Raw genomic sequence first — 27,822 nt, forward strand, 5'->3', positions numbered from 1 at the left:
GCATGGCCTTAATAAAAATAACATAAAACATATTCCTAATTATGCAGCATGTAAAATGGTTCTGTAAGGAACCCAGAGCAGATTGAGCTACAATCTACCTCAGTAAACCATTCCTTATTTGTTAGTTTACCTCAGCTAGCACTTACTGTCTCGATACATTTACTCAATACATTTACAATACATTTACGAGAAAGAATAAAAGTTTCAATTTACTCATAGTTCTTCACAGATAAAAACATATATCACAGGGTGGAAAAAATGTTTAACTTTTTACATCACGGAGCCTAACGGGTTAGTGAGCTTCATTACTGACTAACTGTAATGAAGACTCTGTCTTCAGATTCCATAACTAATACTGACAGAACCATGACTAGCTGTAAAAAAAAAAAAAAAAAAAAAGGAAAGGAAAGGAATTTGGGGTAGAGAACTATTAGCTGTGTTACTAGATTGACTGACATTCAACTCCAGTCCAGAAAGGTCCCTCCCAGCTAAAAACTCCTTAAAAGGCATCATATGCAGGTTGCAATATATCCAACTGTCTGCACTAGAAACCATTGCTCTAGAACAGTGGTTCCCAATTCTGGGTCCTCAGATGTTAGTTAGTTAGTTAGTTAGTTAGTTAGTTAGTTAGTTAGTTAGTTAGTTAGTTAGTTAGTTAGTTAGTTAGTTAGTTAGTTAGTTAGTTAGTTAGTTAGTTAGTTAGTTATACATCCCCCGCCCATCTGGTCTAAAAGACCACTCTAGGCGGCTTGGACTACAACTCCCAGAAATCCTGACCAGCACAACTAGTGGTGAACACTTCTGGGAGTTTTCATCCAAGAACATAAAAAAAGGTTGGGAGCCACTGAACTAGAAGATTGCTGTTTCTACCCACACACTCCAGAACGTGCCTGCAAGAGACATGTTCAAAGACATGAGGAATAAAACAGCCTGATCTTCGCCTCCCACAGATTACACTCTAGCACTTGACCACAGTTGTTGGCCATGGTGGCTGAGGGATTCTGGGAGTTGTATTCTTTAAAAGCTAACTTTTCCAAGTATTTTTTTACCTATTCCAAGTGATTATTTTAAGAATGTCAGCATATGTCCAACTTAATTATCCTTATTCCTGGCCTGACTTATAATTTTTAGGAAAAGAGGGATTTATACAGGTTAGCTTGTAGAACCAAAAACAACAGTAAATAATAGCAAATTATCTATTTCTGTGAACCTAATTTTGGCTGCATTATCTGCACCCCAGTATCTGACAACTTGTTCTAGAGAAAGATGTTTCAATTGGGCCATTTTATAACAACAAGAAAATCTATTTTCAGTCCATTTCATAAAAGAGAAAATCAAAAATCACAAAAGTTCTTAGACTTCATACAAACTATCTTGACCTGCAGTCTGAATATTCTAGTAAGAAAACAAAGAATTTGACACATGTACAAATTTAGCACAAAACAGAACAGGCCAGGTTAAAAGCCGTTTTCCATAAGCATGATGTCCATGAATGAGGAGTAGATTTTAAAGTAAACCATAGTAAAGCATTCAAGTATGAAATCTCTCTCTTGCATTCTGCAACATGACAATTGTAGAAAAACAATTGTATTTCTGGTTTCTGCTAGTATGAGCCCGTCCTCACTGAAATGCTTTGTCCAATAACTATTTCTAAAAACCAGTGAAAACAGCATGTAACCGTTGTAAATGTTTTCTAACATAAGACATTAAACAGATCTTACCTCAGAAAATCTTTGTATATCTTGGGTCAGAGTTCCCACCCTTTTCCATTTAAAATGTTTGAGCAATTTCAGAATTGCAGGATTCACAGCATTATCGGATGGCACTGTCCGGAAGAAATAAGGATACTTTTTCTTATCAGCTAACTCTGGTGTTGTTGCAGCAAATGAGAGCTGTAAAACAAAGTCATGTTTTTAAACTCTTGGTTAGCTTTGTTGTACAATCTTTGAGATACCAGTACAAGCAGATATTAACATTTAAAAAACAGCAACAGATTATACACACTTCTGTATTTTTCTTTTTATATACAAGATTTGTCCCTATTAAGCAATACCAGTACCGATTATCAAATATTATCCTATAAACAGCCAACTGCCACTATGTGGTTAAATTCTGAAAAAGTCTTCTAAATTCACAAAATTTGAATCTGAGAGGATGGAAAATTGGAAATTTGCCCATCACTGTGAACAGAAAGATGAGGTAGAGGATCTGATGACTGCTTAGCAGGTTTAAGGTTGCTCAATAAAGCAAATTTCCATTTATGGACATTTACAAGATTAGTGCCAGTTTTGAAGGAACCCTGTGGAAAACGTCTTTCAAACTCCTGCCTGGTACCACCCTGCACATTTAAGGGGCACACGCACAAACACACACACTCAAAATGAAAAGAGTCTCTGTGGGGGGAAAATCCATGAAGAAAAATGTGACGTCAGAAAGCAAAATATTCAGAAACATTTGCAGGAACATGTCATTTCCCCAGGATATTCCTTCACTGGCTTGAAAGCCGTGTTGTCTGTATAAAGGTGCCCCTCAAAGTCAGATACCAGACTAAGAATGCTGATTTACAATGTATGGAGTAGTTAATTTCTTCTGTGTCTTGTAACGCCCCTTTTTACATTTAATTTCTTTGCTTAGAAACACCCCATATGCATAGACATGAATGCATGCACATGAACACAAATAGTACACAAATCTTGAGTGGTATCGTGGGTTTGCTCCCACTGTTAAGACACTCCTGCCAGAATACGATGGGGATAAAACTTTGCCTAATACAAACTAAGCATGAAGCTAACTTGGTAAAAGGGTAGGGGGCAATCCACATTTCATATGCTCTGGACTCATGATAGCTTTCACTGCTATTATTAGCATCATGCATTGTTCTCCCACCCACACATCCAATACCATATATGAGAATTCTGGACATTCCTCTTTATGTTTCTTTTCTTTTTCCTTATATTTGCAATTTCTGGGCTGCAAGCAGTTGGAGATACATGTGCACAGGGAGGGTGAACGTGGATCCCTGCCCCTTTTTCTTTCTCTGGCCAACAGCCAGGGCCAACCTCACTGTTTTCTGGGCAGCAGAAGCTACAGCCTCCCAATTGCCCTTGGTTGTTGGCAGACACCAGAATGGTCTCCAGCCCTATAACACATCAAGAATAGTCATCCTAGCACATGACATATTAGTTATTCTTTCATATGCTTATTAGTTGTTTAAATTTAGTATCATATATAATTGCAGTGGCTTTGACTTACACAATTTTAGGAGCCACAGTTCCTCATTCGGCTGAACAGAAAAGTAAAATGTACAAAGGTGCAGCTATGTCAAAGCTTATGGACTACAGCCGTGTGTCATCAAATCAATTCCAAATTAAGGCAATCCTTTCCAACTGTTTCTAATTAAAGAACGCTCAAAATGGTTTATCGTTCCCTTCCTCTCGGGGAAATCTGCAACTGTGTAACTTCCCAATGACAAACAGGCTAGTTTTCTTCTCCCAGGAGGAATCAAACACACAACTTCTGGCTGCACGGCCAGCAACTCCAACTCACTGAGCTATCCAGCCACCTAGCAAGAATGATGATAATAGTTTTCTTCTGACTTAGTGTTTATTAAACACTGAAAAATACTGGTTAATATTTTTATTATGGAATTCTTTTTTATGGCTGAAATTCAGCAGTATAAAGCTATGCTACATACGGCTGATGGTATCAACATCCATGGCCATTGTTCAGGAATTAAATGTTTCCATCCCCACCCCACCCCTGCAAACAAAGATTCAAAGGCTCTGTTGGGATCTTCTTCATCTAAATGAAGCCACTGGGGGCAAGGGGATGAGAGGGATCTTTAATTTCTGAAAGACACTGCCAACAGTAAAACCATCCCAGCCATAGTGATTTTCAAAAAGTAAAGACTTCCCCACATCCCACAGCCCCCAGGGGCTTCTGCAGAATGAAAGATATCTCATGAGAGCCTCAGAATGTTCAAGCAGAGGTATAGGAAAATTTTACCTTCCCAAAAAAGGGCAGCAGTTGATGATATTGTCAGCCTTATGCAACATAACATTATGCTATGATTTAAAAAATAAAAATAAAATCAGTTCTAATTTAAATCAAATGTTATTCAATTCAGGTGTTTTTTCTTCTTAAAATGCTTCATTTAAAAAAAAGGTATTTGATGATAGTTTTAATTGAAATTATGTTCCAGTTCAAAGGTCTCAGTACAGAATTGTGATTAAATATTCTAATTAATGGCTAAAGGCCTGTTGCTTAGCTTATTTAAATCACAACTACAGTAGGCTCATTGAGTCAATGGAACATAGAGAAGAGTTGACCTACCTAATCTCCACTGATTCAGTGGGCCTACTCTAGCCACTTACTAATGTAAGCAACAGAATTTCAGCCATCATATTTATATATAGAGACCTTTTATAAATAGGGCCCAACAGTTCTTTGATTAGGGCTTCAATTATGCAAGGTTCCACAAGCTTCTGCGGAGAACAATTTTGGTTTAAATTTCACCTAATCTTACTGAGTCTAGTAGCTATCTGAAACATTTGTAATTCTCAAAATGGGTTTTTGTCTTCAAAGAGATATACTTGGAAATAGAAATGAAAAGTAACAGACTAGATCCTCCTCCTTCTCAACATGAGGGGACCGTACTGGAATGGATGCAGGAGAACGGGCTGAGGCTGAACCCGGACAAGATGGAAGTTCTGAGGGTGGGGGCCCCCGTGGCTGGTGGCTTGGGTGACTCTCGTTTGGGGGAGTGGCCCTGGCTCCGGCGAGCGGGGTCTGCAGCTTGGCGTACATTTGGACCCGACGCTCGCCATGGAAACGCAGGTGGTGTCGGTTGTCCGTTCCGCCTTTTTCCATCTTTGGTGGATTGCCCGGCTACGGCCCTACCTTGACACGGGGGTGCTCACCACCTTAGTACACGTGCTTGTAATCTCAAGATTAGACCATTGCAACGCGCTCTACATGGGGCTACCTTTGAGGTTGATGCGGAAACTTCAGATGGTGCAAAATGCAGCGGCCAGGCTCCTTACTGGAGTGAGAAAATACCAGCACATTTCTCCTACCCTGGCCAGACTGCATTGGCTGCCTATTCGTTTCCGCATCGATTTCAAAGTCTTAATGCTCGCTTATAAGGCCCTAAACGGTTTGGGACCTCGATACTTGGCGGAACGCCTTCTCCCATCAAAATCTACCCGGATCACCCGCGCGAGCCAGGAGGTGAGGCTGAGGAGCCTGACGCTGAGGAAAGCCCGGAGGGAAAAGACTCGAAACCGGGCCTTCTCGGCAGTGGCTCCTCACCTTTGGAACAATCTCCCTCCTGAGATTCGTGCGCCCCCTACGCTGGGTACATTTAAAACCCAATTAAAAACATGTCTTTACATCTAGGCCTTCCCTCCTGCCAGCATTTAATTTCCTTTCTCTTGGCTATCTATTATTTATCATTTTTTGGTATGTTTTGTTGCTATGATTTCAATGATTTATATTGTTCTAATTGTATATATGCTGTTGTTAGCTGTCCAGAGTGGTAGAATTTACTAGATGGGCGGGATATAAATCAAATCAAATCAAATCAAATCAAATCAAATCAAATCAAATCAATCAATCAATCAATCAATCAATCAATCAATCAATCAATCAATAAACTACAATTTTTTTAAAAGCCACATTAAAATGTACAGAATTGCTTTCAATAGTATGAAGGACACTGGAAGAATCAATGAACAGAAGATTAAGGTTGTTAAATATTGATATTTTAAAAATATATATGAAGGTTATTGCTTGCAAGATTAGTCTTTCTGAGCAGAGATTTAGATCATGTTTTAAACTATTATTTAAATCAAGTTCACCATATATACATTTGCTACTGTCTGAAACTATCATCAATTAATGTTCAATATTATTTCTGTTTTCAATATTATGTGATATTTATTAGATGAAATTAGACATTCTTTTTTTAATTTACATGTCTATTTTAAGTCATTTTATGAAAGCACAGAAACTTAAAAGTAAAACAAGAGAAAAAAATATTACCTACAACGTTCATAGTCTTTCAAGAATACTGAAGCATATAACTCTATGAAAAATGCATTTTATTAAGCTACCACCAATACTTGTCAGTGTATTAACAAATTAAAAACTTATCCAAGGGAACATTAGTGATTAATTTGTTTCATTTAGAGACAAAGAATAAACAAAAAGGCTTATTTCATAATAACTTCTATTCTGGACTTGGCCAAAAGTACCAAAGTGTGGGGAAAGTCTGCATTAGCCATGAGTGACAGGTATTTCTGACCAAATATGACAGTAGCAAGGAAGGCTGTCAAGAAAAGAGCTTAGTGCTCTATGAAAGAAAATAATGTTGTGGAATTTTGCTTCTAGTTTATTTTCTGCATGTTCAAATCCTGCTTAGATGTATAGAATTATTCTAGAGACACTTCTTTTGTCACCATCCACACACTAGAGATACGTCAGCTCATATCTTCTAACCAAATCTTTAAAAGACAGCCTTGCTTTTGAATCTGAAGGCCTCTACAAACAATGCAATTAAAAAATAACTGCAATTCTGTAATTACTTTGTCTAATCTTTCAATAATAAAAAAGTTAAAACAAAATGAATAATAAAGTAACAAGAGGCAATAGAAAACATAGATGGAGAATTATTTGCCCACAGGGCATATGAGGAACTTGAGTATGTCAAGAGATATTGAAGGTATTTGGAAAAGCCTTCTTTGGGCTGAGACTGGGAGAGCTAAGGTATATTTTGGCAAACCATAACCTTTAAAAGACCCATATTATTTATAGCATAATACTGGTTTACCAAAAGGTAAAAATGGTTAATATATCTATGGATGGTTTGTCAATATTACTTCATTGACCCAGGAAAGAGTAGGGTGAATTACTGTTGAAAATAATCAATAACCATTAGTCGTTAGCTAAATAGATGTAAACAAGGTGGATTAAGGATAAAATTGTTGCACATCAGGCAGAAATGCAGTTGAAAGCTGCACCACCATTCCCCCCACTGTCTTTAACATGTGTAACACACACACACACACACACACACACACACACACACACACACACACACACACACACACACACACACACACACACACACACACACACACACACACACACACACACACACACACACACACACACACACACACACACACACCCCTAAAGACCAGATTTCTTTATCTCTCCCAGGACCTCCTTTGGCCAGATTCTCTTCTGAAAAACCAGGAGTCACAAAGCTTTCTGGAAGGAGGGAATCTTTGAGAAAAGCCCTCCATAGAGCTTAGTGAGCAGTAAGACCATTTTTCCCAGGAAGGCTGGGGCAGTTTTCCTGTTTTTGATAGGAGAACCGGGCTGAACAAAGCAGGGAAGCAAAGAAAGCTGGTTTTTAGAATTCTGTTTTAGGGCTGCATCTCCTAGAATTCTGCCTAAGGAATTCTTCGAGAATTCTGGAAGTTGGAATTAAAATAAATCTGGGAGACCCCATTCTTATGTTGTTCTTGTTTAGTCATTAAGTTGTGTCCAACTCTTTGTGACCCCATAGACCACAGCACACCAGGCCCTCCTGTCTTCCACTGCCTCCCAGAGTTGGGTCAAATTCATGTTGGTAGCTTCGATGACACTGTCCAACCATCTCAGCCTCTGTCATCCCCTTCTCCTCTTGCCTTCACACTTTACTAACATCAGGGTCTTTTCCAGGGAGTCTTCTCTTCTCATGAGATGGCCAAAATATTGGAGCCTCAGCTTCAGGATCTGTCCCTCCAGTGAGCACTCAGGGTTGATTTCCTTCAGAATGGATAGGTTTGTTTTCCTTGCAGTCCAGGGGACTCTCAAGAGTCTCCTGAAGCACCACAATTCAAAAGCATCAATTCTTCGGCAGTCAGCCTTCTTTATGGTCCAGCTCTCACTTCCGCACATCACTACTGGAAAAACCATAGCTTTGACTATGCGGACATTTGTCAGCAAGGTGATGTCTCTGATTTTTAAGATGCTGTCTAGATTTGTCATTGCTTTCCTCCCAAGAAGCAGGCCTCTTTTAATTTCTTGGCTGCTGTCACCATCTGCAGTGATCATGGAGCCCAAGAAGGTAAAATCTGTCACTGCCTCCATATCTTCCCCTTCTATTTGCCAGGAGGTGATGGGACCAGTGGCCATGATATTAATTTTTGTTTTTGTTTTTTATGTTGACCTTCAGACCATTTTTGGTTCTCTCCTCTTTCACCCTCATTAAGAGGTTCTTTAATTCCTCCTCACTTTCTGCCATCCGAGTGGTATCATCGGCATATTTGAGGTTGTTGATATTTCTTCCGGCAATCTTCATTCCGGCTTGGGATTCATCCAGTCCAGCCTTTCGCATGATGTATTCTGCATATAAGTTAAATAAGCAGGGAGACAATATACAGCCTTGTCATACTCCTTTCCCAATTTTGAACCAATCATTTGTTCCATATCTAGTTCTAACTGTTGCTTCCTGTCCCACGTATAGATTTCTCAGAAGATAGATAAGGTGGTCAGGCACTCCCATTTCTTTAAGAACTTGCCATAGTTTGTTGTGGTCCACATAGCCAAAGGCTTTTGCGTAGTCAATGAAGCAGAAGTAGATGCTTTTCTGGAACTCTCTGGCTTTCTCCATAAGCCAGCACATGTTAGCAATTTGGTCTCTAATTCCTCTGCCCCTTCAAAATCCAGCTTGTACTTCTGGGAGTTCTCGGTCCACATCCTGCTGAAGCCTACCTTGTAGGATTTTGAGCATAACCTTGCTAGCGTGTGAAATGAGTGCAATTGTACAGTAGTTGGAGCATTTTTTGGTACTGCTCTTCTTTGGGATTGGGATGTAGACTGTCTTTTTCAATTCTCTGCCCACTGCTGAGTTTTCCAAACTTGCTAGCATACTGAGTGCATCACATTAACAGTGTCATCTTTTAAGATTTTCAAATAGTTCCACTGGAATGCCATCACCTCCATTGGCCTTGTTAGCCATGCTTTCTAAGGCCCACTTGACTTCCCTCTCCAGGATGACTGGCTCAAGCTCAGCAACCACACTATCTGGGTTGTCCGGGACATCCAGATCTTTCTGGTATAATTCCTCTGTGTATTCTTACCACCTCTTCTTGATGTCTTCTGCTTCTGTGAGGTCCCTACCATTTTTGTCCTTTATCATGTCCATCTTTGCACAAAATGTTCCTTTAACATCTCCAATTTTCTTGAACAGATCTCTGGTTTTTCCCTTTCTATTATTTTCCTCTATTTCTTTGCACTGTTCGTTTAAGAAGGCCTTCTTGTCTCTCCTTGCTATTCTTTGGAAGTCTGCATTCCATTTTCTATAACTTCCCCTATCTCCCTTGCATTTTGTTTCCCTTCTCTCTGCTATTTCTAAGGCCTTGTTGGACCTTTCTTTAGCATTTCCTTCTCTTTGGCATGGTTTTTGTTGCTGCCTCCTGTACAATGTTACGAGCCTCCATCCATACTTCTTCCGGCACTCTGTCCACCAAATCTAGTTCTTTAAATCTATTCTTCACTTCCACTGTGTATTCATAAGGGATTTGTTTTAGATTATACCTGACTAGCCCAGTGGTTTTTCCTACTTACTTCAGTTTAAGCTTGAATTTTTCTATAAGAAGCTGATGGAGCTTTAAAATTAGATTCCAGACCTTGTCTGCTCTGCAGACTCCATGATACTCATTTGTGCCTTAAAGCAACAACTCCCTAGTTTGAAGTCTAGTGCTTTGTAGCTTCTCCTTGAGCTTCTGCTAGACGTTGTCCTGATGTTGACATGCAGCCTCCCAAGATCACAGAGGTCCTAGAGGAGAGCAAATGGTCCCATTGCTGTGGCCAAGACTGTGGCAGGCATGGAATCCTCTGGTTTATTGCAGCTAGATGTTTTGTCTGCTAACTTGCAAACTCTGAATCTGAATCTAAACCACTGCATCGGCTAAAATCCTCTTGATACTTGTATAAGTTTTATATACAGCCCTGCAGTTAATAGCAGTGACTAACAAGGTGCCAGGGTGTCTCAGATGCATGCCTGGTCATGCACCTGATAGTGCAACCAAGATGAAATCCAGCTCCTAATCGATTAGCTGTAATTAGCCATTTGTTTATGTATTTATTTATTAATATTATTTATTTATTAGATTTCTACCCTGCACCCCTAGACAGCGTCTACTCAGGGCGGCTTACAAATATCATAAAAACATAAAAACATCATAACATTAAACAATTAAATCAATAATATCGTGTATTCAAGATGGGGAATGATAGAAAACAAGAAGATAGATTTCAAGAATTTCATGACAATGTTATTCAAATACTAAAAGGATTCTGGTTGCATTTTAAAATATGTAACTTCAGTGATACATTTAATGTACGAGCATATATTGGGTCTAGCTCAATGCAGGTGATATAAACGATAAGTTAAATTACCCTTAAATCTACTTGTTCAGTCACAGTTGTGCTTAACGCTCACATTTAATGTTGCACATGGCTGTCAGCTGACAGCTTTAGAGCACAGAACTTGCAACTGTGAAAACAGCTGTAACAGTTACTGCTTTACAATCACAATTGGGCTGTCATGTCAGTTCTGCAATTCTAATTTGTTTTAAGCATCTACAGAACGCAGATTTTAAAAGTCACATTCCAAAAATTAGTGATCAACATCAGATTGCAGTATATCATAAAACAGCAACTGAAAATTATCTTCTTGGTAATGTAACATGCATTCAACTTCTATGTCAAATCATTATTACAAACATCTTGCTTGTAAGAAAGAATCTGTGCACAATTTTTTAAATTTATCGTTGTTTCAACAATGTTGTTCACTATTGTTTTTTAGATGGAAAAGCAAGCATGTGATAGAGCTGCCCTTTACACAGAACCCCGTGTGAACATTTCTTGTTCACTCAGCATTTTACGTTTCAAAGACGGGGTGGAGGGGAAAGTTGCACTCATGTTTCCACTAATGATGAAACAACTAAGCAGACTTCCATGAGGAAGAAAGGCTGGTAGTCCTAATACTTGTAATTAAAGACCTGGAGCTAAATTATGCCTCTGTGAAGATAAGCAGAAGGTGTATTAGATGATGTCTGTGCCAAACCTAACACACAACAATGTGGAATGCAAGTATATCTAGTTTCCCAGCAGAAGCTTACATCTCATCTTGAGGCAGATGAAATAGATAACACTCACAGTAGCTTACATCTGTGTTTGAAAATTACATAGAATGTAGTGGCCCACATTCCAACAAATGCAAGGGGGGTAATCTGTTCTGAGAGAAGGAGAAAGCCAAACAACACATCACTCCGCCCCATGACCTCCACAGACCCTTTGTAGTATGCTCCCACACCCAAAATGGCCAGTCTGGACAGGCCCTAAGAATAATGATCTGAATCACTTACAGGAGAACAACAGAGATAAACACGCAAGTCATTACTGTGGTTGCCTAACCCTCTTTTTCTTGTTTGTCCTACCTCTTCTCCACCTGATACTATTTATTTGCAACTGAGAAAAAAATGAAAGCACGGATGAATTCCCCTTTGTGCTCATTCTGCCCTTGTATTCAATATCTTCCCATGGGGACAAAATCAGCTTGTGGTTTATTCAAACCATAGAAGCCATTTATTGATGATAACAAATCCCTGTGCTCATTCTCCCTCCACAGAAGGAAGCAAAATATGGGGAAGATTCACTACTGTGCTTATCTTGCACCTGTGAACTCAAAGCAAGAAGTGACAGTAAAAGTCAGATAAGATTTCCCTTCAGGCAGAACTGAGGCAGAAAAACAATGCTACAGTCAACTCCATCCGCAATTTAGCTTGCCCCTCTGACAGACTTGAAGGTCTTCTTACCCTTTCATGCTAAAGATCTGCAAACACAGAGAAAATTAAGCAACTGGGAACCTGAGTTCTTGCAATTTGCCACATGAGTAGGAAGTAACACAGGTTCTAAGCATTGCCCACAATGTGAATGATTCAGATTTTGCAGTAGCGCCCAGAAGGATGCCACTGCTAAATATACAGTAAAAGTTAAAGGAAAAAGAAATACAAATTCAGATCAATCTTAAATTTATTCTCTCCAGTATGTTTTTGACTGCTTCCTCCAAGGAAAGCTTATTTTCTTCACCAAAAACAAAGCCACATACTACAGTAAATGTTGATTGGTGTATATGTTATGGAATAGGATGGGATGGGCTTTACTAGTCTTTCCCAAGCTGCTGCTGTCCAGAAGTGCAGAACTATTGCTTCCACAATTCGTAGCCAGATGTGGGGAGAGTCCAACCTATTACGGAGGCACAACATTGGGATATGCCAGCTTATATGTTAAATCTCAAATAAATATATATATATATATATATATATATATATATATATATATATATATATATATATATATATATATATATATATATATATATATATATATATATATATATATATATATATATATATATATATATATATATATATATATATATATATATATATATATATATAGACTAGTTAAAGACCCTGATGTTAGGAAAGTGTGAAGGCAAGAGGAGAAGGGGACAACAGAGGGTGAGATGGCTGGACAGTGTCATCGAACCTACCAACATGAATTTGACACGACTCCGGGAGGCAGTGGAAAACAGGAGGGCCTGGCGTGCTCCGGTCCATGGGGTCACGAAGGGTCGGACACCACTAAACAACTAAACAACAACAAATATTGCCTGGCAATATTTATATAGGCCTAATATTGCCTGGCAATATTTATATAGGCCTAATATGGCTTGGCAATACTGTATTTATATAGGCCTAATATTACCTGGCAAATAGAAGGGGAAGATATGGAGGCAGTGACAGATTTTACTTTCTTGGGCTCCATGATCATTACAGTTGGTGACAGCAGCCACAAAATTAAAAGATGCCTGCTTCTTGGGAGGAAAGCGATGACAAATCTAGACAGCATCTTAAAAATCAGAGACATCACCTTGCTGACAAATGTCCGCATAGTCAAAGCTATGGTTTTTCCAGTAGGGATGTACGGAAATGAGAGCTGGACCATAAAGAAGGCTGACTGCCAAAGAATTGATGCTTTTGAATTGTGCTGGAGGAGACTCTTGAGAGACCCCTGGACTGTAAGGAGAACAAACCTATCCATTTTGAAGGAAATCAACCCTGAGTGCTCACTGGAAGGTCAGATCCTGAAGCTGAGGCTCCAATACTTGGGCCATCTCATGAGAAGAGAAGGCTCCCTGGAAAAGACCCTGATGTTGGGAGAGAGTGAAGGCAAGAGGAGACGGGGACGACAGAGGACGACAGAGGACGACATGTGTGGACAGTGTCACCTAAGCTACTGACATGAATTTGACCCAAATCCAGGAGGCAGTGGAAGAGAGGAGGGCCTGGCGTGCTCTGGTCCATGGGGTCACGAAGAGTCGGACATGACTTAATGACTAAACAACAACAAATATTGCCTAAATGCAGAGCAGAATGGTAACTGCATAAGCATCCCCCTCAACTCCAGCATGACTAGTTGCATGATTGCTCTCATAAACAGAATGAGAACAGGCATGCAACAGGAAGCCTGCCAGAGCTTCCTGTTGCATGCCTGTTCTCATTCCGTTTATGAGAGCCTTCTAAAGTACTAGGAAATGTACTTTAGAAGACTGCCCTTCTGCTCTGGGCTTAGACAATAGGATACAGGGCACTAAAATATTAGTTTTAAAGAATAAGGACATTGTAGAGTTTTTACAATATATTGCATATTTATAATGTATATTCTTGACACAATGTACTACCTTTGTAAATGCTACTCACCACAAATTGTCAGCATCTAGAAATTTACCATCTTGAATAATAAGGGGCAACATAGCATTCATATTAATGTGAACCAGAGTCCAAAAATGCTATGCAAACACACTGAGGTCAGTATCATTCGGAAGGACTGTGGTGTACTAATGTTTTCCATCCTTAATGCTGTGGTTTTCCAAATTCCATTTTAGCAGCACTTTCCAAGGTAGGATTACTCCCCTTTCACCGAGTGGGGAGACAGTTTTAAGGAAATGACCATACCAGACTCCTGACCTGTGGCATGGCTCCATCCATTAGCCAACCATGGAGAAGGAGACAAATAATAGCAATCCTTACTCTGAAGCTTTTTTAATAGCCTAATCAGATCTCTCTGACACTTTTGTCCTAGTCTCTACCACTTCAAATGTAACAGTTAATCTTTCAATTTCAAAGTAGCTTCTCTGAGGGCTTATTTTCATTTATGTAGTGCTTCTTTCTCAGAGTACAATCAGTAAGTCAAGGGAGCCGAATGAATTCAACCTCTCTTCTATAATACGTTTCTACACATCACACTAGCAAAGTTTTCCAGTTTTTGCAACCTCGCATGCTGCCTTTAGTGGGTTTGTCTGGGACAGAACTTTCTGGGCTGGGGTGACTGTCCAACTATATGACACTGACTAATCATTCCTTCCCTGCCTCTGAATTCAAAGAGCCATGTGTCTCTGCTAAGTGTTTTTCCCATCTCTACAATCTGTTGAAATCTGTTGTTGAAAGCAGTCATGTTTGTTAGTTTGCTGCTCAACTGTAAGTAATAAAACCTTTTATTCTTTCTCATACAAGTGTGTCAGAGTGAGTTATTGAGACCATAAGTGTCAGCTTAATAAGAAAAGGGGTGTACTACTCTGGAAAATTTTAAGCTATTCTGCTTTGTGAATCCCTGTACTTCTGCTGCAGAGCTAGAAGAATTTAACCAGAAATTCAAAACTTTAGAACACAAAGAGCAGCTCTACCTGTGTAACATGTATAAAATGATACCAAAGATAGTAACATCTTGATGACAAAACCAAAGTCACCTTTCTGCTCTTCCACTGCTTCTTAGTTGGTTTCTAGTTTTTATATTCCCCACAGATACTGTGGCAAAAAGACTTCCAAACAAATCGTCTATGAAGAGTCAGAATCACCTGCAGGAAACTTAAAAGAGAACCTCTAGAGAAGACTGCCATTCAGGCTGGATTGGAAATGATTTATTAGATTATTTGCAAGCATCTATTTAAATAGTCCAGATTATTTCTAAACTGCTAAGAGACTGGATACTTACACTGTGAAACTAGTCCTACCTTCACTTTGCTTGGCAGCAAGTGACACCCCATAATTCATTGCACATAGCTGTATACAACATACTTGACTTTTAGGCAGAGGCTGTGGATTTCCCTCCTTAAGTGCTGCATCTACAACAATGCTCTTTATACAATGCGAGTGAATATGGAATCACTACTATTTTTCTTCCCAGCATGGGATCAAAGCTAACTGTAGCATAAATAGTTTAATCCCTGTTGAAGAGACAAGGTGAATGGCACCGAGGTTGGTAGGGGGAAGGAAGGGGAGATGCAGTAGGACTGTTTCAAAAAGAAATGACAAGGCACTAGTTTTGCAGAGTGGGTGCTAGCATTCTTCCTTTGTAAGAAAACAGAAGCCTTTCAATGGATTTGCACCTTAGCAATATTTTGCAGCTATACTGAGCAAAGGGCATTTATTTTAGAATGCCACTGTGGAAAAAGGAAGGTTTGGAAACAGGATTAATAACAGGAACATTGTTTGATATTTGTCCAACAAATATCCCTAGGTCTCAGACTCGGTGGCTAAAATCCAGTAAAACAAAATTAGACTGCACAGTTGTATTTTTTTAAATCATTGATGTCTTTTTCAGTGGCCAAGATACATTTGCTTAGTATACTAAATTACAACAAAATAGGCCCATTGAGTCAGTGGGGTTTCGGTGGCTCAGTTCTCCCATAAAGCCCATCAATGCAAACAGGCCTACTCTAACTGGAACTTACTCTGCTAAATTAAGTTGCATTTAGAATAGGACTATTTGAATCACTGGAACTTACTACTCATCATCGTCTTAGAACTACAGAGCTGGAAGGGACCTATGGATAACTAAGTCTAGCCCGTGTCAAGGAGTCACAGCGGGGAATCAACCTTCCAACCTCTGACTCCACAGCCAGATACCTAAGACCCTGAGCTATCTAGCTGTGAGTGGCCCCTGTTACTCCCTCCATGATGAGGCAATAAGTTGTGGTAGAATTGGGACTTTACTGGGCACAAAGAAAGGTGGAAAGATTATGCATATACACAAGTTCTTCCAAAGTCAGCCTCTGTAGGGTGTGGGGGTGCTGGGGTTCCTTCCAGCACCAAGCCCTTCTGGACAATCGCAGAATCTAGTCCAGGGCCACCCTCTGGAGGTTGGCTGCACCTCCTGTCTGTATGCCCCACAGGCTTGCAGAGGGAAGAGGCAGAAATGAATGTCTCTTCAGGCTCAGGCCTCTTCAAATTCTCAGTTCCAATGTGGCTGAGCTCCTTCCTTGAGCCTCTGGCCTTAGTCCCAGCAATGGAGTAGTCCCTTAGCCAGACAGGAGTTACTTCACTCCCTGGTCAGTTAAGCAGAAATGAAACTGCTCAATTATGGCAGGCAGGAGCCCTTCCTGGCTTCCATCAAGTCCAGGGAGTCAGCTTGAGGAAGCAACTGGTGAAGGACAGGAGCTAAGGCCACATTTTCTCATTCCCAGCCCGTTTGCTTACCCTCTCAGGGTCAGGATGCCACATTATCAGCCTTCCTGGGTTGACAAGGACCTCCGGCTCTCCCCCAACTCCTCTCCTTGTAACGAGGCTTCGTTCTCATCAATTCAGAACTCCAGGGCAATGCCTGGTGGTGGTTTCCCCGCCAGTTCATAGGCCAAGGTGATTGCCTGGACTATCCACCTTGATAAAGCTTGTGAAGAAGCTGGATAGCCCTTCTGAGGACCATGATAGCAGATGAACAGATGTGAAGATTTTCTAAAAGATTTTGTTCTGTCAACATAAAAAGCGAGAGAGTGTCTAACATTTAGACAGTGGAGCATGCGCTCGAGATCTGATGTTGGAGATGGAAAAAGAGAGGAACAAAGGTCGGTTGAGATGGAATTCTGACACGACCTTGGGTAGAAAGGCGACATCCAGGTAGAGGGTAACCTTGTCAGGGTGAAACTGGAGATACGGTGCATCCGCCCTGAGAGCTGCTAACTTGCAAGCTCGCCTGGCTGATGTGATGGCAACGAGGAACAAAGTTTTGAGGGAAAGAAATATGAAGTTGGTAGTGGCAAGCGGTTCAAAGGGAGGGCGGTTAAGAGCATTGAGGACTGTTTGTAGAAACCATTGTGGAAGTGGTGGACGTTGAGGAGGACGGATGTTTTGGAGGCCCTTAAATTTTTTCAAGGTAGGGTGAAAGAAAAGTCGAGTAGAATCAGAGTTCACTGCCTCATGCACTACAAAGCAGAAATGTACACCTTCAAGGTGGAATGTGGCAGACCGAGATGAAAAAGATGGAGAAGGAATGTAAGGAGGGTCTCAAGGGAGACAAGTGTTGTCAAGAGTCCCTTGGAAGCAGCAAAAGTGGAAAATGTCCTCCATTTATAGTGGTAGAGAAGTTGAGTGAAAGGCTTTCTAGCCCTGTCGAGAATAGCTGCTACGGAAGGTGAATTCCCCATGCAGTGAGGTTGAGGGAGTCCAGGTCTGGGTGGTAAATCCTGCCATTGTCCTGAGTTAGCAGGTGTGGGAGGCAAGGGAGGTGAAAGAGGTCTGATCTGCTGAGACTGAGGCGAATGGACAGAAAGACCATATGGCAGATTTTAGTTTGGTTATTCAATCTTGGGGCAGAAAAGCCTGGCCCAAGATGAGTCAAGGTGGGCCCCAATATAGTCCACGGTTTGAGAGAGCTCTACTCGAGATTTGGTGAAGTTGACTTTGAGCCCAAGGTCTGCTGATGCAGAGAAAGTGAAACTACCATCTCTTAATAAGTGCCCACAATAAAATCCAACTCATCCAGGACTTAGTCCTGAAGGAATAACTGAGAGGTGGGTGGGGGCAGAGGGCAGAGCTACTCTTTCCCTCATATGCCCACCTGGGTATGCCATCCAACACCAGGGCAGACTGGGCTGGAGGGGGGGGAATTGCCATTGTTTATAAGGACATCTTTGAGGCTGCTAGGCTCTCTGTGGTGGCAAGCGCAGACTGTCCATGTGTCGTTTGGGGCCAGGAGTGGCTTTGGGATTGTGCTATCCAGCACAGTCCCTGCTGGAGCTTGCGGTTTTCCTCTCTGTGTTGCTGTTGAGGTCCCCGAGACTACTGGTTCTCAGGGACTTCAACATTCATGGAGATGCAGAGGTTTCTGGCCCAGCTCATGATTTCCTGGAAACCACAGCTTCCTTGGACTTTACCCAGCAAGTCAACGGTTCTACCCACATGGGCAGCCATATGCTGGATCTGGTCTTTGCTGCCGAGCAGAGAGAGTGTGCTCCGATGGTGGCTGAGCTGGTATCGGCCCACTTGTCATGGTCGAATCACCACCTAATTAGATGCAGCCTCTTAGTGGCACTTCCCTCCCGCGGGGAGCTTGAACTCATTAAGATGGTCCAACCCCACAGGTTACTGGATCCTGATGATTTCCAAGATACTATGTGGGGGATTCTCACTGACTTGGTTGGCGCTCCTGTCCATGCCCTCGTGGATGGCTGGTATATCTCCGCCACCAGGGCGGTCAACATAATCACACCTAAATGCCCTCTCCGCTGCCGAGCCCGAACAGCTCCCTGGTTTCACCAGCAGCTGAGGGCCATGAAGTGTAATCAAAGAAGGCCAGAGAGCATTTGGAGAAGGGTCCTAATGGAAAATAATTCAAAAACTACCAGGATCACGTCTAACCTTTACCTAGCTAGAGTAAAGGTTGCAAGAAGAACATTCTTCACTGACCGGATAAGCGAAACTCACAACCAACAGGCGGAACTTTTCTGTATAGTACGCGAACTATCCGGAGTTGGTCACAGCGATAGGCCTACCTCTAGTATTTCCTGTGACCAATTTGCAGCATTTTAAAAATCTAAAGTGGAGCCCATCTGCCAGGACCTTGATCCCTTTCTACAGACAGTATATCGAGCAGAGATTTCCAGTGCATCATCTTGCCCAGCGAGGTTAACTTGCTTTCAACCTTTGACGTCCAATAAGGTAGACAGGGTGCTTGTGTGATGTTGTGCCACCACCTTCTCTTTAGACCCTTGTCCAGCCTGGCTTATCAAAGCAGACAAGCTAGTAACAATATAATGGGCCTCTGCAATAATTAATGGGTCTCTCCAGGAGGCATTCATTAGGCCCATTAGAAAGAAACCTAATTTGGCGGCGGATGAAATTGGGAATTATAGGCCCGTCTCCAATGTTTCTATCTTGAGTAAAGTGGTTGAGAGGGTGGTGGCTGACCATCTCCAGGCCGTCCTGTAGGAAACTGACACCCTTGATTCATTCCAGTTGGGCTTCAGGCTGCAGCATGGTACGGAAACAGAATTCGTCGCCCTGCAGGATGACCTCCTAAGGGAGGCCGACAGGGGCAATATGTCCTTGTTGGTCCTCCTCAATATCTCAGCGGCCTTTGATACTGTTGACCACGGTATCCTCCTAGGGTGGCTCTCCAAGTTGGGATTCGGTGGCCTCGCTTTGGCATGGCTCCATTCCTTCTTGGACATAGTAAATCTCTTGATGTGGAGCTTTTGGTAGATGGGTGAGAGGTGACGTCTTTTTGCCAATCATTTATGTGGAGACAATTGATGGCAAGAAGCCTCCGAGTTTGACAAATGGATTACTGCTGCCCACCCTGGAGCTATAGGGCTCGAATAGGCTGAGGCTGGGCTGGAAGGAACATCAGCCACCGAGAGGCCAAAACTGGGTGAAAGGCTCATTATAGAAACAGAAGCCTGGCCAGGAGGTACTGGGAGTGGGTCCTCCCCTTCTGACAAAGAGTCAGGAATCTCTCTCTCTCTCTCTCTCTCTCTTTCTCTCAAGGAGTCCTCCAGGATTGGAGATGGGAGATCCAAAGAAGTCTGAAGAGGCTGAGAAGGCCTAGATGATTTTTTAGCCTTCTTTGATTTAGCATGCTCTTTTTTCTTTAAGGAATGGTCATAAGGCTGAATGGAGGATGGTTTCAATACTAACGTCGACTTCGATGGGGATTTTGAAGATCCCTTCGGTTTTGGAGATGGTGTTGTTGGGTCTGACACCGATTCAGAGACTTCTTGCCCAGGTTCTGAGGTGGGCTCCATGAAGGAGGATGGTGGTTTAAGAGACTTTTCCCAGAGAAATGAACGGAGACGTTGCAGACAAAGTTTGAGGGCTGGCTTCGTAAGTCTCTTGCACTCTGGGCAAGACTGAGTCTGATGTTGCTGTCCTAAGCAAAAAAGGCAGCAGCTGTGACCATCAGAAAGGGGAATCTTATTAGAGCATGACACACACTGCTTAAACGGAGCCGGAGGGACCATAAAAGGGGGGGGGACGAAAGTAAGGAAAGCCGAATATAACAGAAAGAAAACTCACAAGGAAACATCAATAGGAATACTACAAGAGCCTATAAAGGCAAACAGGAACAAGGGTGATCGCAATTTGAAAAGTAGCTGCTCTAGCATCGAGAAGGTCTGACCTAAGTGGCAACTAAAAGGAACTGAGGGGACTTCAGGCTGGTGGAGCATGTGCTCCACGGGGAAACATCCCAATAATCACATGTCTTTAAGCTCTAGAAATTTCCAAGAGGTCTTGCACAAGTGCAGAATAACCCATTCATGTACATTCACAGAGACCACAAAGAGACCACAAAGAAGAACAGAGTAGTAGTATTAGGTTGTATTATTTCCCTTCACACCTGGACACTATACATCTACTAATACAGCCTAATATTGCTTGTTGTTATTGTTGTTGTTTTGCTACTGCAGCAGCATCATACCGTTGACTTATGCTCAGCTGTGGAATATTAAGACCCCCCAGATTCTGCTGTCACACCAGCTCCCATTTGTCCTGTATTTCTCCATCTGATTTTTACTGCCTAAATGTACAATTCTACATTTTTGCCTCTTGAAACTCATTTTGTTTATTTTGGCTCTGTTCTTTAATCTGTTACGGGTGTCTTGAACGAAGTTAATAACTCATTCAAGAATGGTCTGTAGGAATTACTTTAACATATCATTTTATCTTTTGAAGTATTTAGCTACTCTTCCCATGTGGTGTCTTCTGCAAATTGTGATCAACATCTCCTGTTAAAAAATCATTTACTGTATAAAGCTACTGAACAATACCACCTGAGAACAGAACATCGTGGCACATCACTTTGCATCTATTTCCAAGATGACAGGGAATCATTGGTGAGCACTCTTTGTGTATGGCCCATCAGCCGACTACAAATGCATGCAACAATAACACTATGTAGCCCACATTTTAACTGTTAGACCAACCATTCTCAACCTTTATTATTATTATTATTATTATTATTATCATCATCATCATCATCATCATCATCATCATCATCATCATCATCATCATCATCATCATCATCATCATCATCATCATTATCATTATTATTGCTATGTCCCTGCTAGAAGCGTTTCTCAGGTTCCAAGGACCCTTTGTCAAACAAGGTTACAATATGAACAGATAAATGAACATCCTGACATGCTTGACAAAACTCTTAAAAAGACTATATGAAATTAAACATCCGTTAGGCCTAATGCAATCCTTGAGCTCAGTGCTTTTGTGCAATTTTCATTATATCAGGCTCCAAATTAGACAATGACAGTTGGAGGTCACTTGTTGCAATATCAATTCTGTTCCTAGACTCTGTTAAGAAAACTATCTTGCTAAGTCCACACTCAACCAAATATGTTGAGGGAAAGGCAATAAAAAATGTTGAGCTTTCTCAACATTTGTTGGAAATGTATTTGGCAGATCACTCCTGATCAAAAAAATCGGCAATTAGTAATGAGTCACCAGCAGAAGGAAACACAGACTTCCAGACCACCATCACTACCTTAGCCAGATATGGATGCTGGCTTTTGCTTTGTTTCTCACTTCTAGAAATTCTCCCACTGGGTGATAGATGAAGGTTGACCTTTGATCAACACCCACGGAAGGAGGGGCTTCTCTTAAGGATGAACAGAAGCAGCTACAAGCAGGAGCCAACCAAAAAGATCCAAAAATCTTTTTGAAACTGACTGAACTGAGGATGTGCTGTTAAATCACTCTGAAGATCAATCAAATTCTCTTGAATTTCTGCCTCAACCTAGGTGGGTTGTACTTCATGGATTCAAAATCCAATCTGGGATACTCAGATTTAACAGGTCATTAGATCTTTCTTCCATATCCTTGTGTATCTGCTTGAGATGCTTCACATAAATGGTAAGGTCATTGTCCTTCAGTGCCTCTGGAATTATCTTCAAGTTTGGAAACTAAAACTTCCTGACATCCTGTACTGTGCTAATAGAAACAATGGTTTCCTTACTATCTACAAGGTTACTATTTTCGTCCTGTAAGGTCTTGTTAAACAAATAAAGTTTCTGAAAAATATATGCCAGATAAAATATGTCTGCCTTAGCATCAACAAGTTTTTCTCCATGCTTGTTATCAGACATGAAGGAAATTATGGTGTCCCAGAGTGTAACAAAATGTTGAAGTCAGCACCAGTGTCTGGAAGTCTTCGTTATTTTCTTCACATAGCTGCCAGAAGAGACGATCCTGAAGGGTGTGGGATTTCATGAGGTTAACGGACTTTATGATAACTGAAATTGAAATACAGTGGTGCCTCGCATAGCGATGTTAATTGGTTCAAAAAAAACCATCGCTATGTGAAACCATCGCTATGCGAAACACCATTTCCCATAGGAATGCATTGGAAACCGGTTAATCCGTTCCAATTGGAACGGATTGCCGTTGTTAAGCGAAAAAACCCATAGGAAACATCGCTAAGCGAAACAATGTATCCTCCATTGGAATATATTGAAGCTGACTCAATACATTTTAATGGCTTTGCGAAGTCAATTTTTGCAAAATTAAGTGTGTCATAAAAGGGTCAAAATGGTTTTAAATGCTTGGATTAGCTTCTGCACCCTCTAAAACGGATGCAAAAGTTAATTTGGCTTTGATCTGACTTTTCATTAATTTATGGTGAATTTTTCCCCCCAACTTTTGACAGCTGTCAAAATCTGACAGCTCCATTATTTCCTATGGGGGAAGAAAAAATTCACAAAAAATTAATGAAGACTCAGCAACTGTTCTAAATTCTTGGGTTCGGTAGAGGACCCCCTAAGTTGTGTGCAAACCTGATTTGGCTTTGATCTGAACTTTCGTTAATTTTTTGTAAATTGTTTTCTCCCCCATAGGAAAGCATGGAGCTGTCAGATTTTGACAGGTCCATTGGTTCCTATGGGCCAAAAAAAAAAATTCACAAAAACTTAACGAAAAGTCAGATCAAAGCCAAATCAGGTTTGCACATGACTCAAGGGGTCCTCTAACGAATCCAAGCATTTAGAACTGTTTTTGACCCTTCTAAGACACTTTTTAATTGGAAAAAGAAACATCGTTAAGTGAAGCAGGGGACCTAAAATCGCATTCGTTATGCGAAGCATGGTCCCAAACTTCGCTAAGCGAAAATCGCCCATAGGAAACATCGTTATGCGATGCATATTATTTTCTAAAAAACACATCGTTATGCGAATTCATCGCTAAACGAGGCAATCGTTAAGCGAGGCACCACTGTATTGAGGTGTCCTCCCAAGTTCTTAGATACCAAGTGCTCCCAGTAAATGATGCAATGTATAGTAAAGACAGAAGGTATAACACTTTTTAGATGGGCAATGAATCCTCTGTATCGACCAACCATAGAAGCCGCACCATCAGCTACACAAGCCATTATAATCTCGATTGAAATACTGTTCTCACTTTAGTAACTTTTGACTTCTTCAAAAACAGACAGTCCCTTAGTATCCGTTTTAATCCACCTGGCAAACAACATCTGTTCCATCAGTTTGTTACCATTCCAGAATCTCACATAAGCCATGAGAACAGCGTCATTATCTTGTAAATAATGTTAGTTTCATCTAACTGTAAAAAAAAATTCTTGGATTGGACTGAAATGATCAATCCCTCTACAATGTCATGTGTCATCCCATTGATACTTCTGGCAACAGTGGAGTTACCCAAAGGAATAGCCTGAATTGTTTCTTTGGCACTAAAATTCATGATATCAGATATTATTATGGACACTGAAGGCAGGATAAGTGACTAACCAATGTTTTGAGCATTTCCAGTTTGAGCTATCAATTTACTAATTTTGTATGATGGAACAAGACCCTTGTCTAATTTCTATGATGTATAAGTAAGAATTTATGTCAGTGTTGGCTTTCTTTTGAAATTCTCTCAAAGGTTTTTGAAGTCCAAGAGTTCATCTTTCTTCTCTGGATGCAAGGTATCCAATTTTTTTTCAACTTGCTGGGCCTCGTGCTTCCATTTGAAAACGTAGCCATGCAATGCAAACACATAGGCAAAGGCAGGTTTTGTGGAGATGGAATGAAATCATATAACAAGTATTCCACAGAATACTGACATTTTTTTTCACCAAGGAACTCAAGAGAAGAATTATTTTTGAAATTAATTAAAAATAAAAGGGAAGATGAAAACAATGAACAAATACTGCATACTGTATATAAGTTAAGAAATTTAGGTCTTAAAATTGATCATAAAAACTTGGGTTAACTAATACACAAGTACAGTGGTGCCTCGCACAGCGAGGTTAATCCGTTCCGGATTAACCCTCGCTGTGTGAAACATCGCTCAACGGAAAGTAAAAAGCCATTGGAACGCATTAAACATGGTTTAATGCGTTCCAATTCGGCCGAATACTCACCGTTGTGCGATGTTCCGGGATGGCCGGCAGCCATTTTCGCACCCTCCCCTCGCTGAACGTTGCGATCAGCTGTCCGGCGGGTCCAAAATGGCCACCGGAACAGCCGAAAGGTCCGGGTGCAGCGTTTTCACGCCCTTGGTAAGCAAGGGGAGGGCACGAAAATGCTGCGCGCTGCCATTTCGGCTGTTCCGGCAGCGTTTTCGCGCCCTCCCCTTGCTTACCAAGGGTGTGAAAACGCTGCGCCCGGCCCTTTCAGCTGTTCCGGCGGCCATTTTGAAGCCGCGGAACAGCTGATCGGCGGGTCGCAAAGCGAAGGTCGGTAAGCGAACCACTTACCGACCTTCGCTCTGTTAATTTTCCCCTATCTAGGTGCCGTTTTGCGATCGCATTTGCAATCGCAAAAATGGCATCGTTGTGCGGATTCGTCGCTCTACGGAGCAACCGTTGCGCAAGGCACCACTGTATATATGGTATATCTGGTCACAAACTTGTTCTTAGAGCAAATGACAAAACAAGGAACCCAGCAGACTTCTTGCCTCTTAGAAACAAGAGAGGCAGAGAGGGAGAGCCCCCCTCCCCCCTCTCTCTCTCTCTCTCTGTGTGTGTGTGTGTGTGTGTGTGTGCGTGTGTGTGTGCGCGCGTGTGCGTGTGCGCGCACACGCGCAACCTGCCCTGTGTCCCACTTCCTCCTACCACTTGTCTCACCATGCTCTACTACCAGCTTCCTGACTCACTCACTCACTCCACACACATACACAAACCATTAGTGTACATACACACCCCCTGCATTTTCTGAGCTGCACAGGGTATTTTTGCAGCAATACTGGCCTGTGTAGATTGAAAGGAAGGAAGATTGGTATGGAAGGGAATGTTCCATTCTATTGCAGCAGCTTCAAGTGTGTTTGCAGCAACACCAGCCTGGCAGGGACATGTAGGTAAGAGAGGAACAGTCTTACCACACCACATCAGTTTTAAAAAAAAGCACTGGGATACAAGTAAAAAGAAAAAATTCCTTGCATTTCTGCACTACTCGTTTCTTCTCCAGTACTGTGTCACGTTCCTAGGGGGTTTCAACAGGCAAAAGTCCAATAAACCAGTCCAATATCAGAAGTCCAGAAGATGCAAAGCAAATATCAAAATGCCAAAGCCAAAACACAAGCTGTAGTCAGCAGTCAGAGTCCAAAACCAAGGGTCCAGAGAACAAGGTCCAAGGTAAGGAGGAGCGTGGATGCAAGCCAGAGTGTTGACTTGTTGCTTCCATAAGCTTCCAAGCCTTCTAGGTGCAGGTTATATCACACAAACAGTCTTCAGACTCCTAGAAGTCTTCCATCCTGTTAAAACCCAGAACTGATTGACCTGATATTCTTATGGGAAGCATTCATGTGACCCTCTGACCTTCGTGTCTTGAGTCTTTGCTGAAGTTTAGCCCTCACTCTGGCTACTGGGGGAGGAGACTCTAGTGGTGATTCAGCTGTCTGTGCTTCTAATTGCCCAGCATTTTCCTCAGCTGTAATTAACCCCTCAGATTCCAGATCTTCTTTGGCTGAACTCATGACATACTATCAGTGAGTTAAGCTGCTCACACATTACAATACAGAGAGAAGCACCTGGCAGCCAATTCACTGCATTCATGGCTGGTTTCCAATAACAGCAGTCAGGGTGTCTATATCAGCAATCGCTGGGGAGGCGGTTGGCAGAACTGCCTTACCAGGTTAGGGTGCAATCATGCCAGGCTTTCAATGGAAAACAAGCAGGGTGTCTATATCAGTAATTGCTGGAGAGGCAGCAGGCAAAGTTGCTGCAGTTAGGTAGCTTCCAATCAAAAACAGGCAGGGTGACACTTCCAATGAAAAAAAGACAGGGTGGCTAGCAGGCAGAATTCCAATTGTTCTGTTCTGAAAAAGCCATGAAAACAGCAGAGAGCCTGCACAAAGGGCCAGGCTCATGCTGCTTGGGTATTTCATTGATTCAGTTACCAGGACTCCCCACAAATCCTTGGGGCCCCCCTTCTCACAGCTTTCAGTGTGTGGCCCCTTTTCAAATGTGCCAAAAAAAACCCACACTGAGAATGGTTGAGCTTGACAACAAGACCACAAGAGACCTTGTCAAAAGCATTGATGACATCAAGATAAACTGCGTCCACAGTATTCCCCTCATCTCCTAAACTTGTGAGTCTGTCAAAAAGGGATACGATTTTGGCATTTTACTTCCCAGCATGGGAGCAAAGCTAGCAGTTGGAGAAATCGTTTAATCCCTGTTCAAGAGACAAGGTGAATGACACAGAAGTTGGTAGGAGGAAGGAAAGGGAGATACAATAGGACTGACATGACTTATTTTTATTACATATTGTAAGTCTTGCATAATTTATTTTTGAGAAATCAATGCTGGTCTCAGTAATCACCATACTCTTTTCAATGCTCAAAGACTGGCTGCCTCATTATCTATTGTAGAAACTTTCCTGGTACTAGTCTCAAGGTGACAGTTAGCAACCGCATGAATCTACCTTTTTCCCCCTCTTTGAAGATGACTATGACATTCATTTGCCTCCTGTCTTCAGTAGTCTCACCTGTTCTCCAAGAATTCTCAAAGATTACATACAGAAGCTGTGAACTTACAATTAAAATCCTGTTCTATGAGTTCCACCGTGTAAGGTTGATGCATCAGCTGCAGTGATTTTTCAGAAAGAAAAAAAATTCTGATCACCACATATGCTTCCAAAGTCCCAAGGCTTCATGGGAATCCCCTTCACTGTGGGAAAGCCATTGGAGGCTGTGGTATAGTCTTTTATTTCTGAAAATCGCAGCTCCCAGTAAAGTCATTGATCTGGCAGTGATTTGCAGACATTAAAGATGTCACCCCTGACCCACAGCTCCCAGTGGCTTCCTCACAACAAAGGAGGCAGGGATCAGAACTTTTTTATTTCTAAAAAATCACTGCAGGTGATGTTTTCGTACAACCCCTTTGCCTATCTTGGGCAGCAGCTGCCTCACTGCCTCCTTTATTCTGCTTGCACTAGCTTGAGATCTGTTTTCCTTTTAGAAGTAGGCAAAAATCAGCAAT

The 27,822-nt window shown here is 41.6% G+C and overlaps 1 protein-coding gene across 1 annotated transcript in view; it reads right to left on the reverse strand.

Moving 5' to 3' along the window:
• GABBR2 (gamma-aminobutyric acid type B receptor subunit 2) overlaps positions 1-27,822 on the reverse strand; it is a 439,280-nt gene that overhangs the window by 331,923 nt on the left and 79,535 nt on the right. Inside the window, exon 3 of the mRNA XM_072998474.2 lies at positions 1,722-1,892. Within this exon, the coding sequence (XP_072854575.2) occupies positions 1,722-1,892 (171 nt within the window). The remainder of the gene's footprint in view (positions 1-1,721; positions 1,893-27,822) is intronic.

This window comes from Pogona vitticeps, chromosome 4 (genome assembly GCF_051106095.1).
Source record: "Pogona vitticeps strain Pit_001003342236 chromosome 4, PviZW2.1, whole genome shotgun sequence".
NCBI lineage: Eukaryota > Metazoa > Chordata > Lepidosauria > Squamata > Agamidae > Pogona > Pogona vitticeps.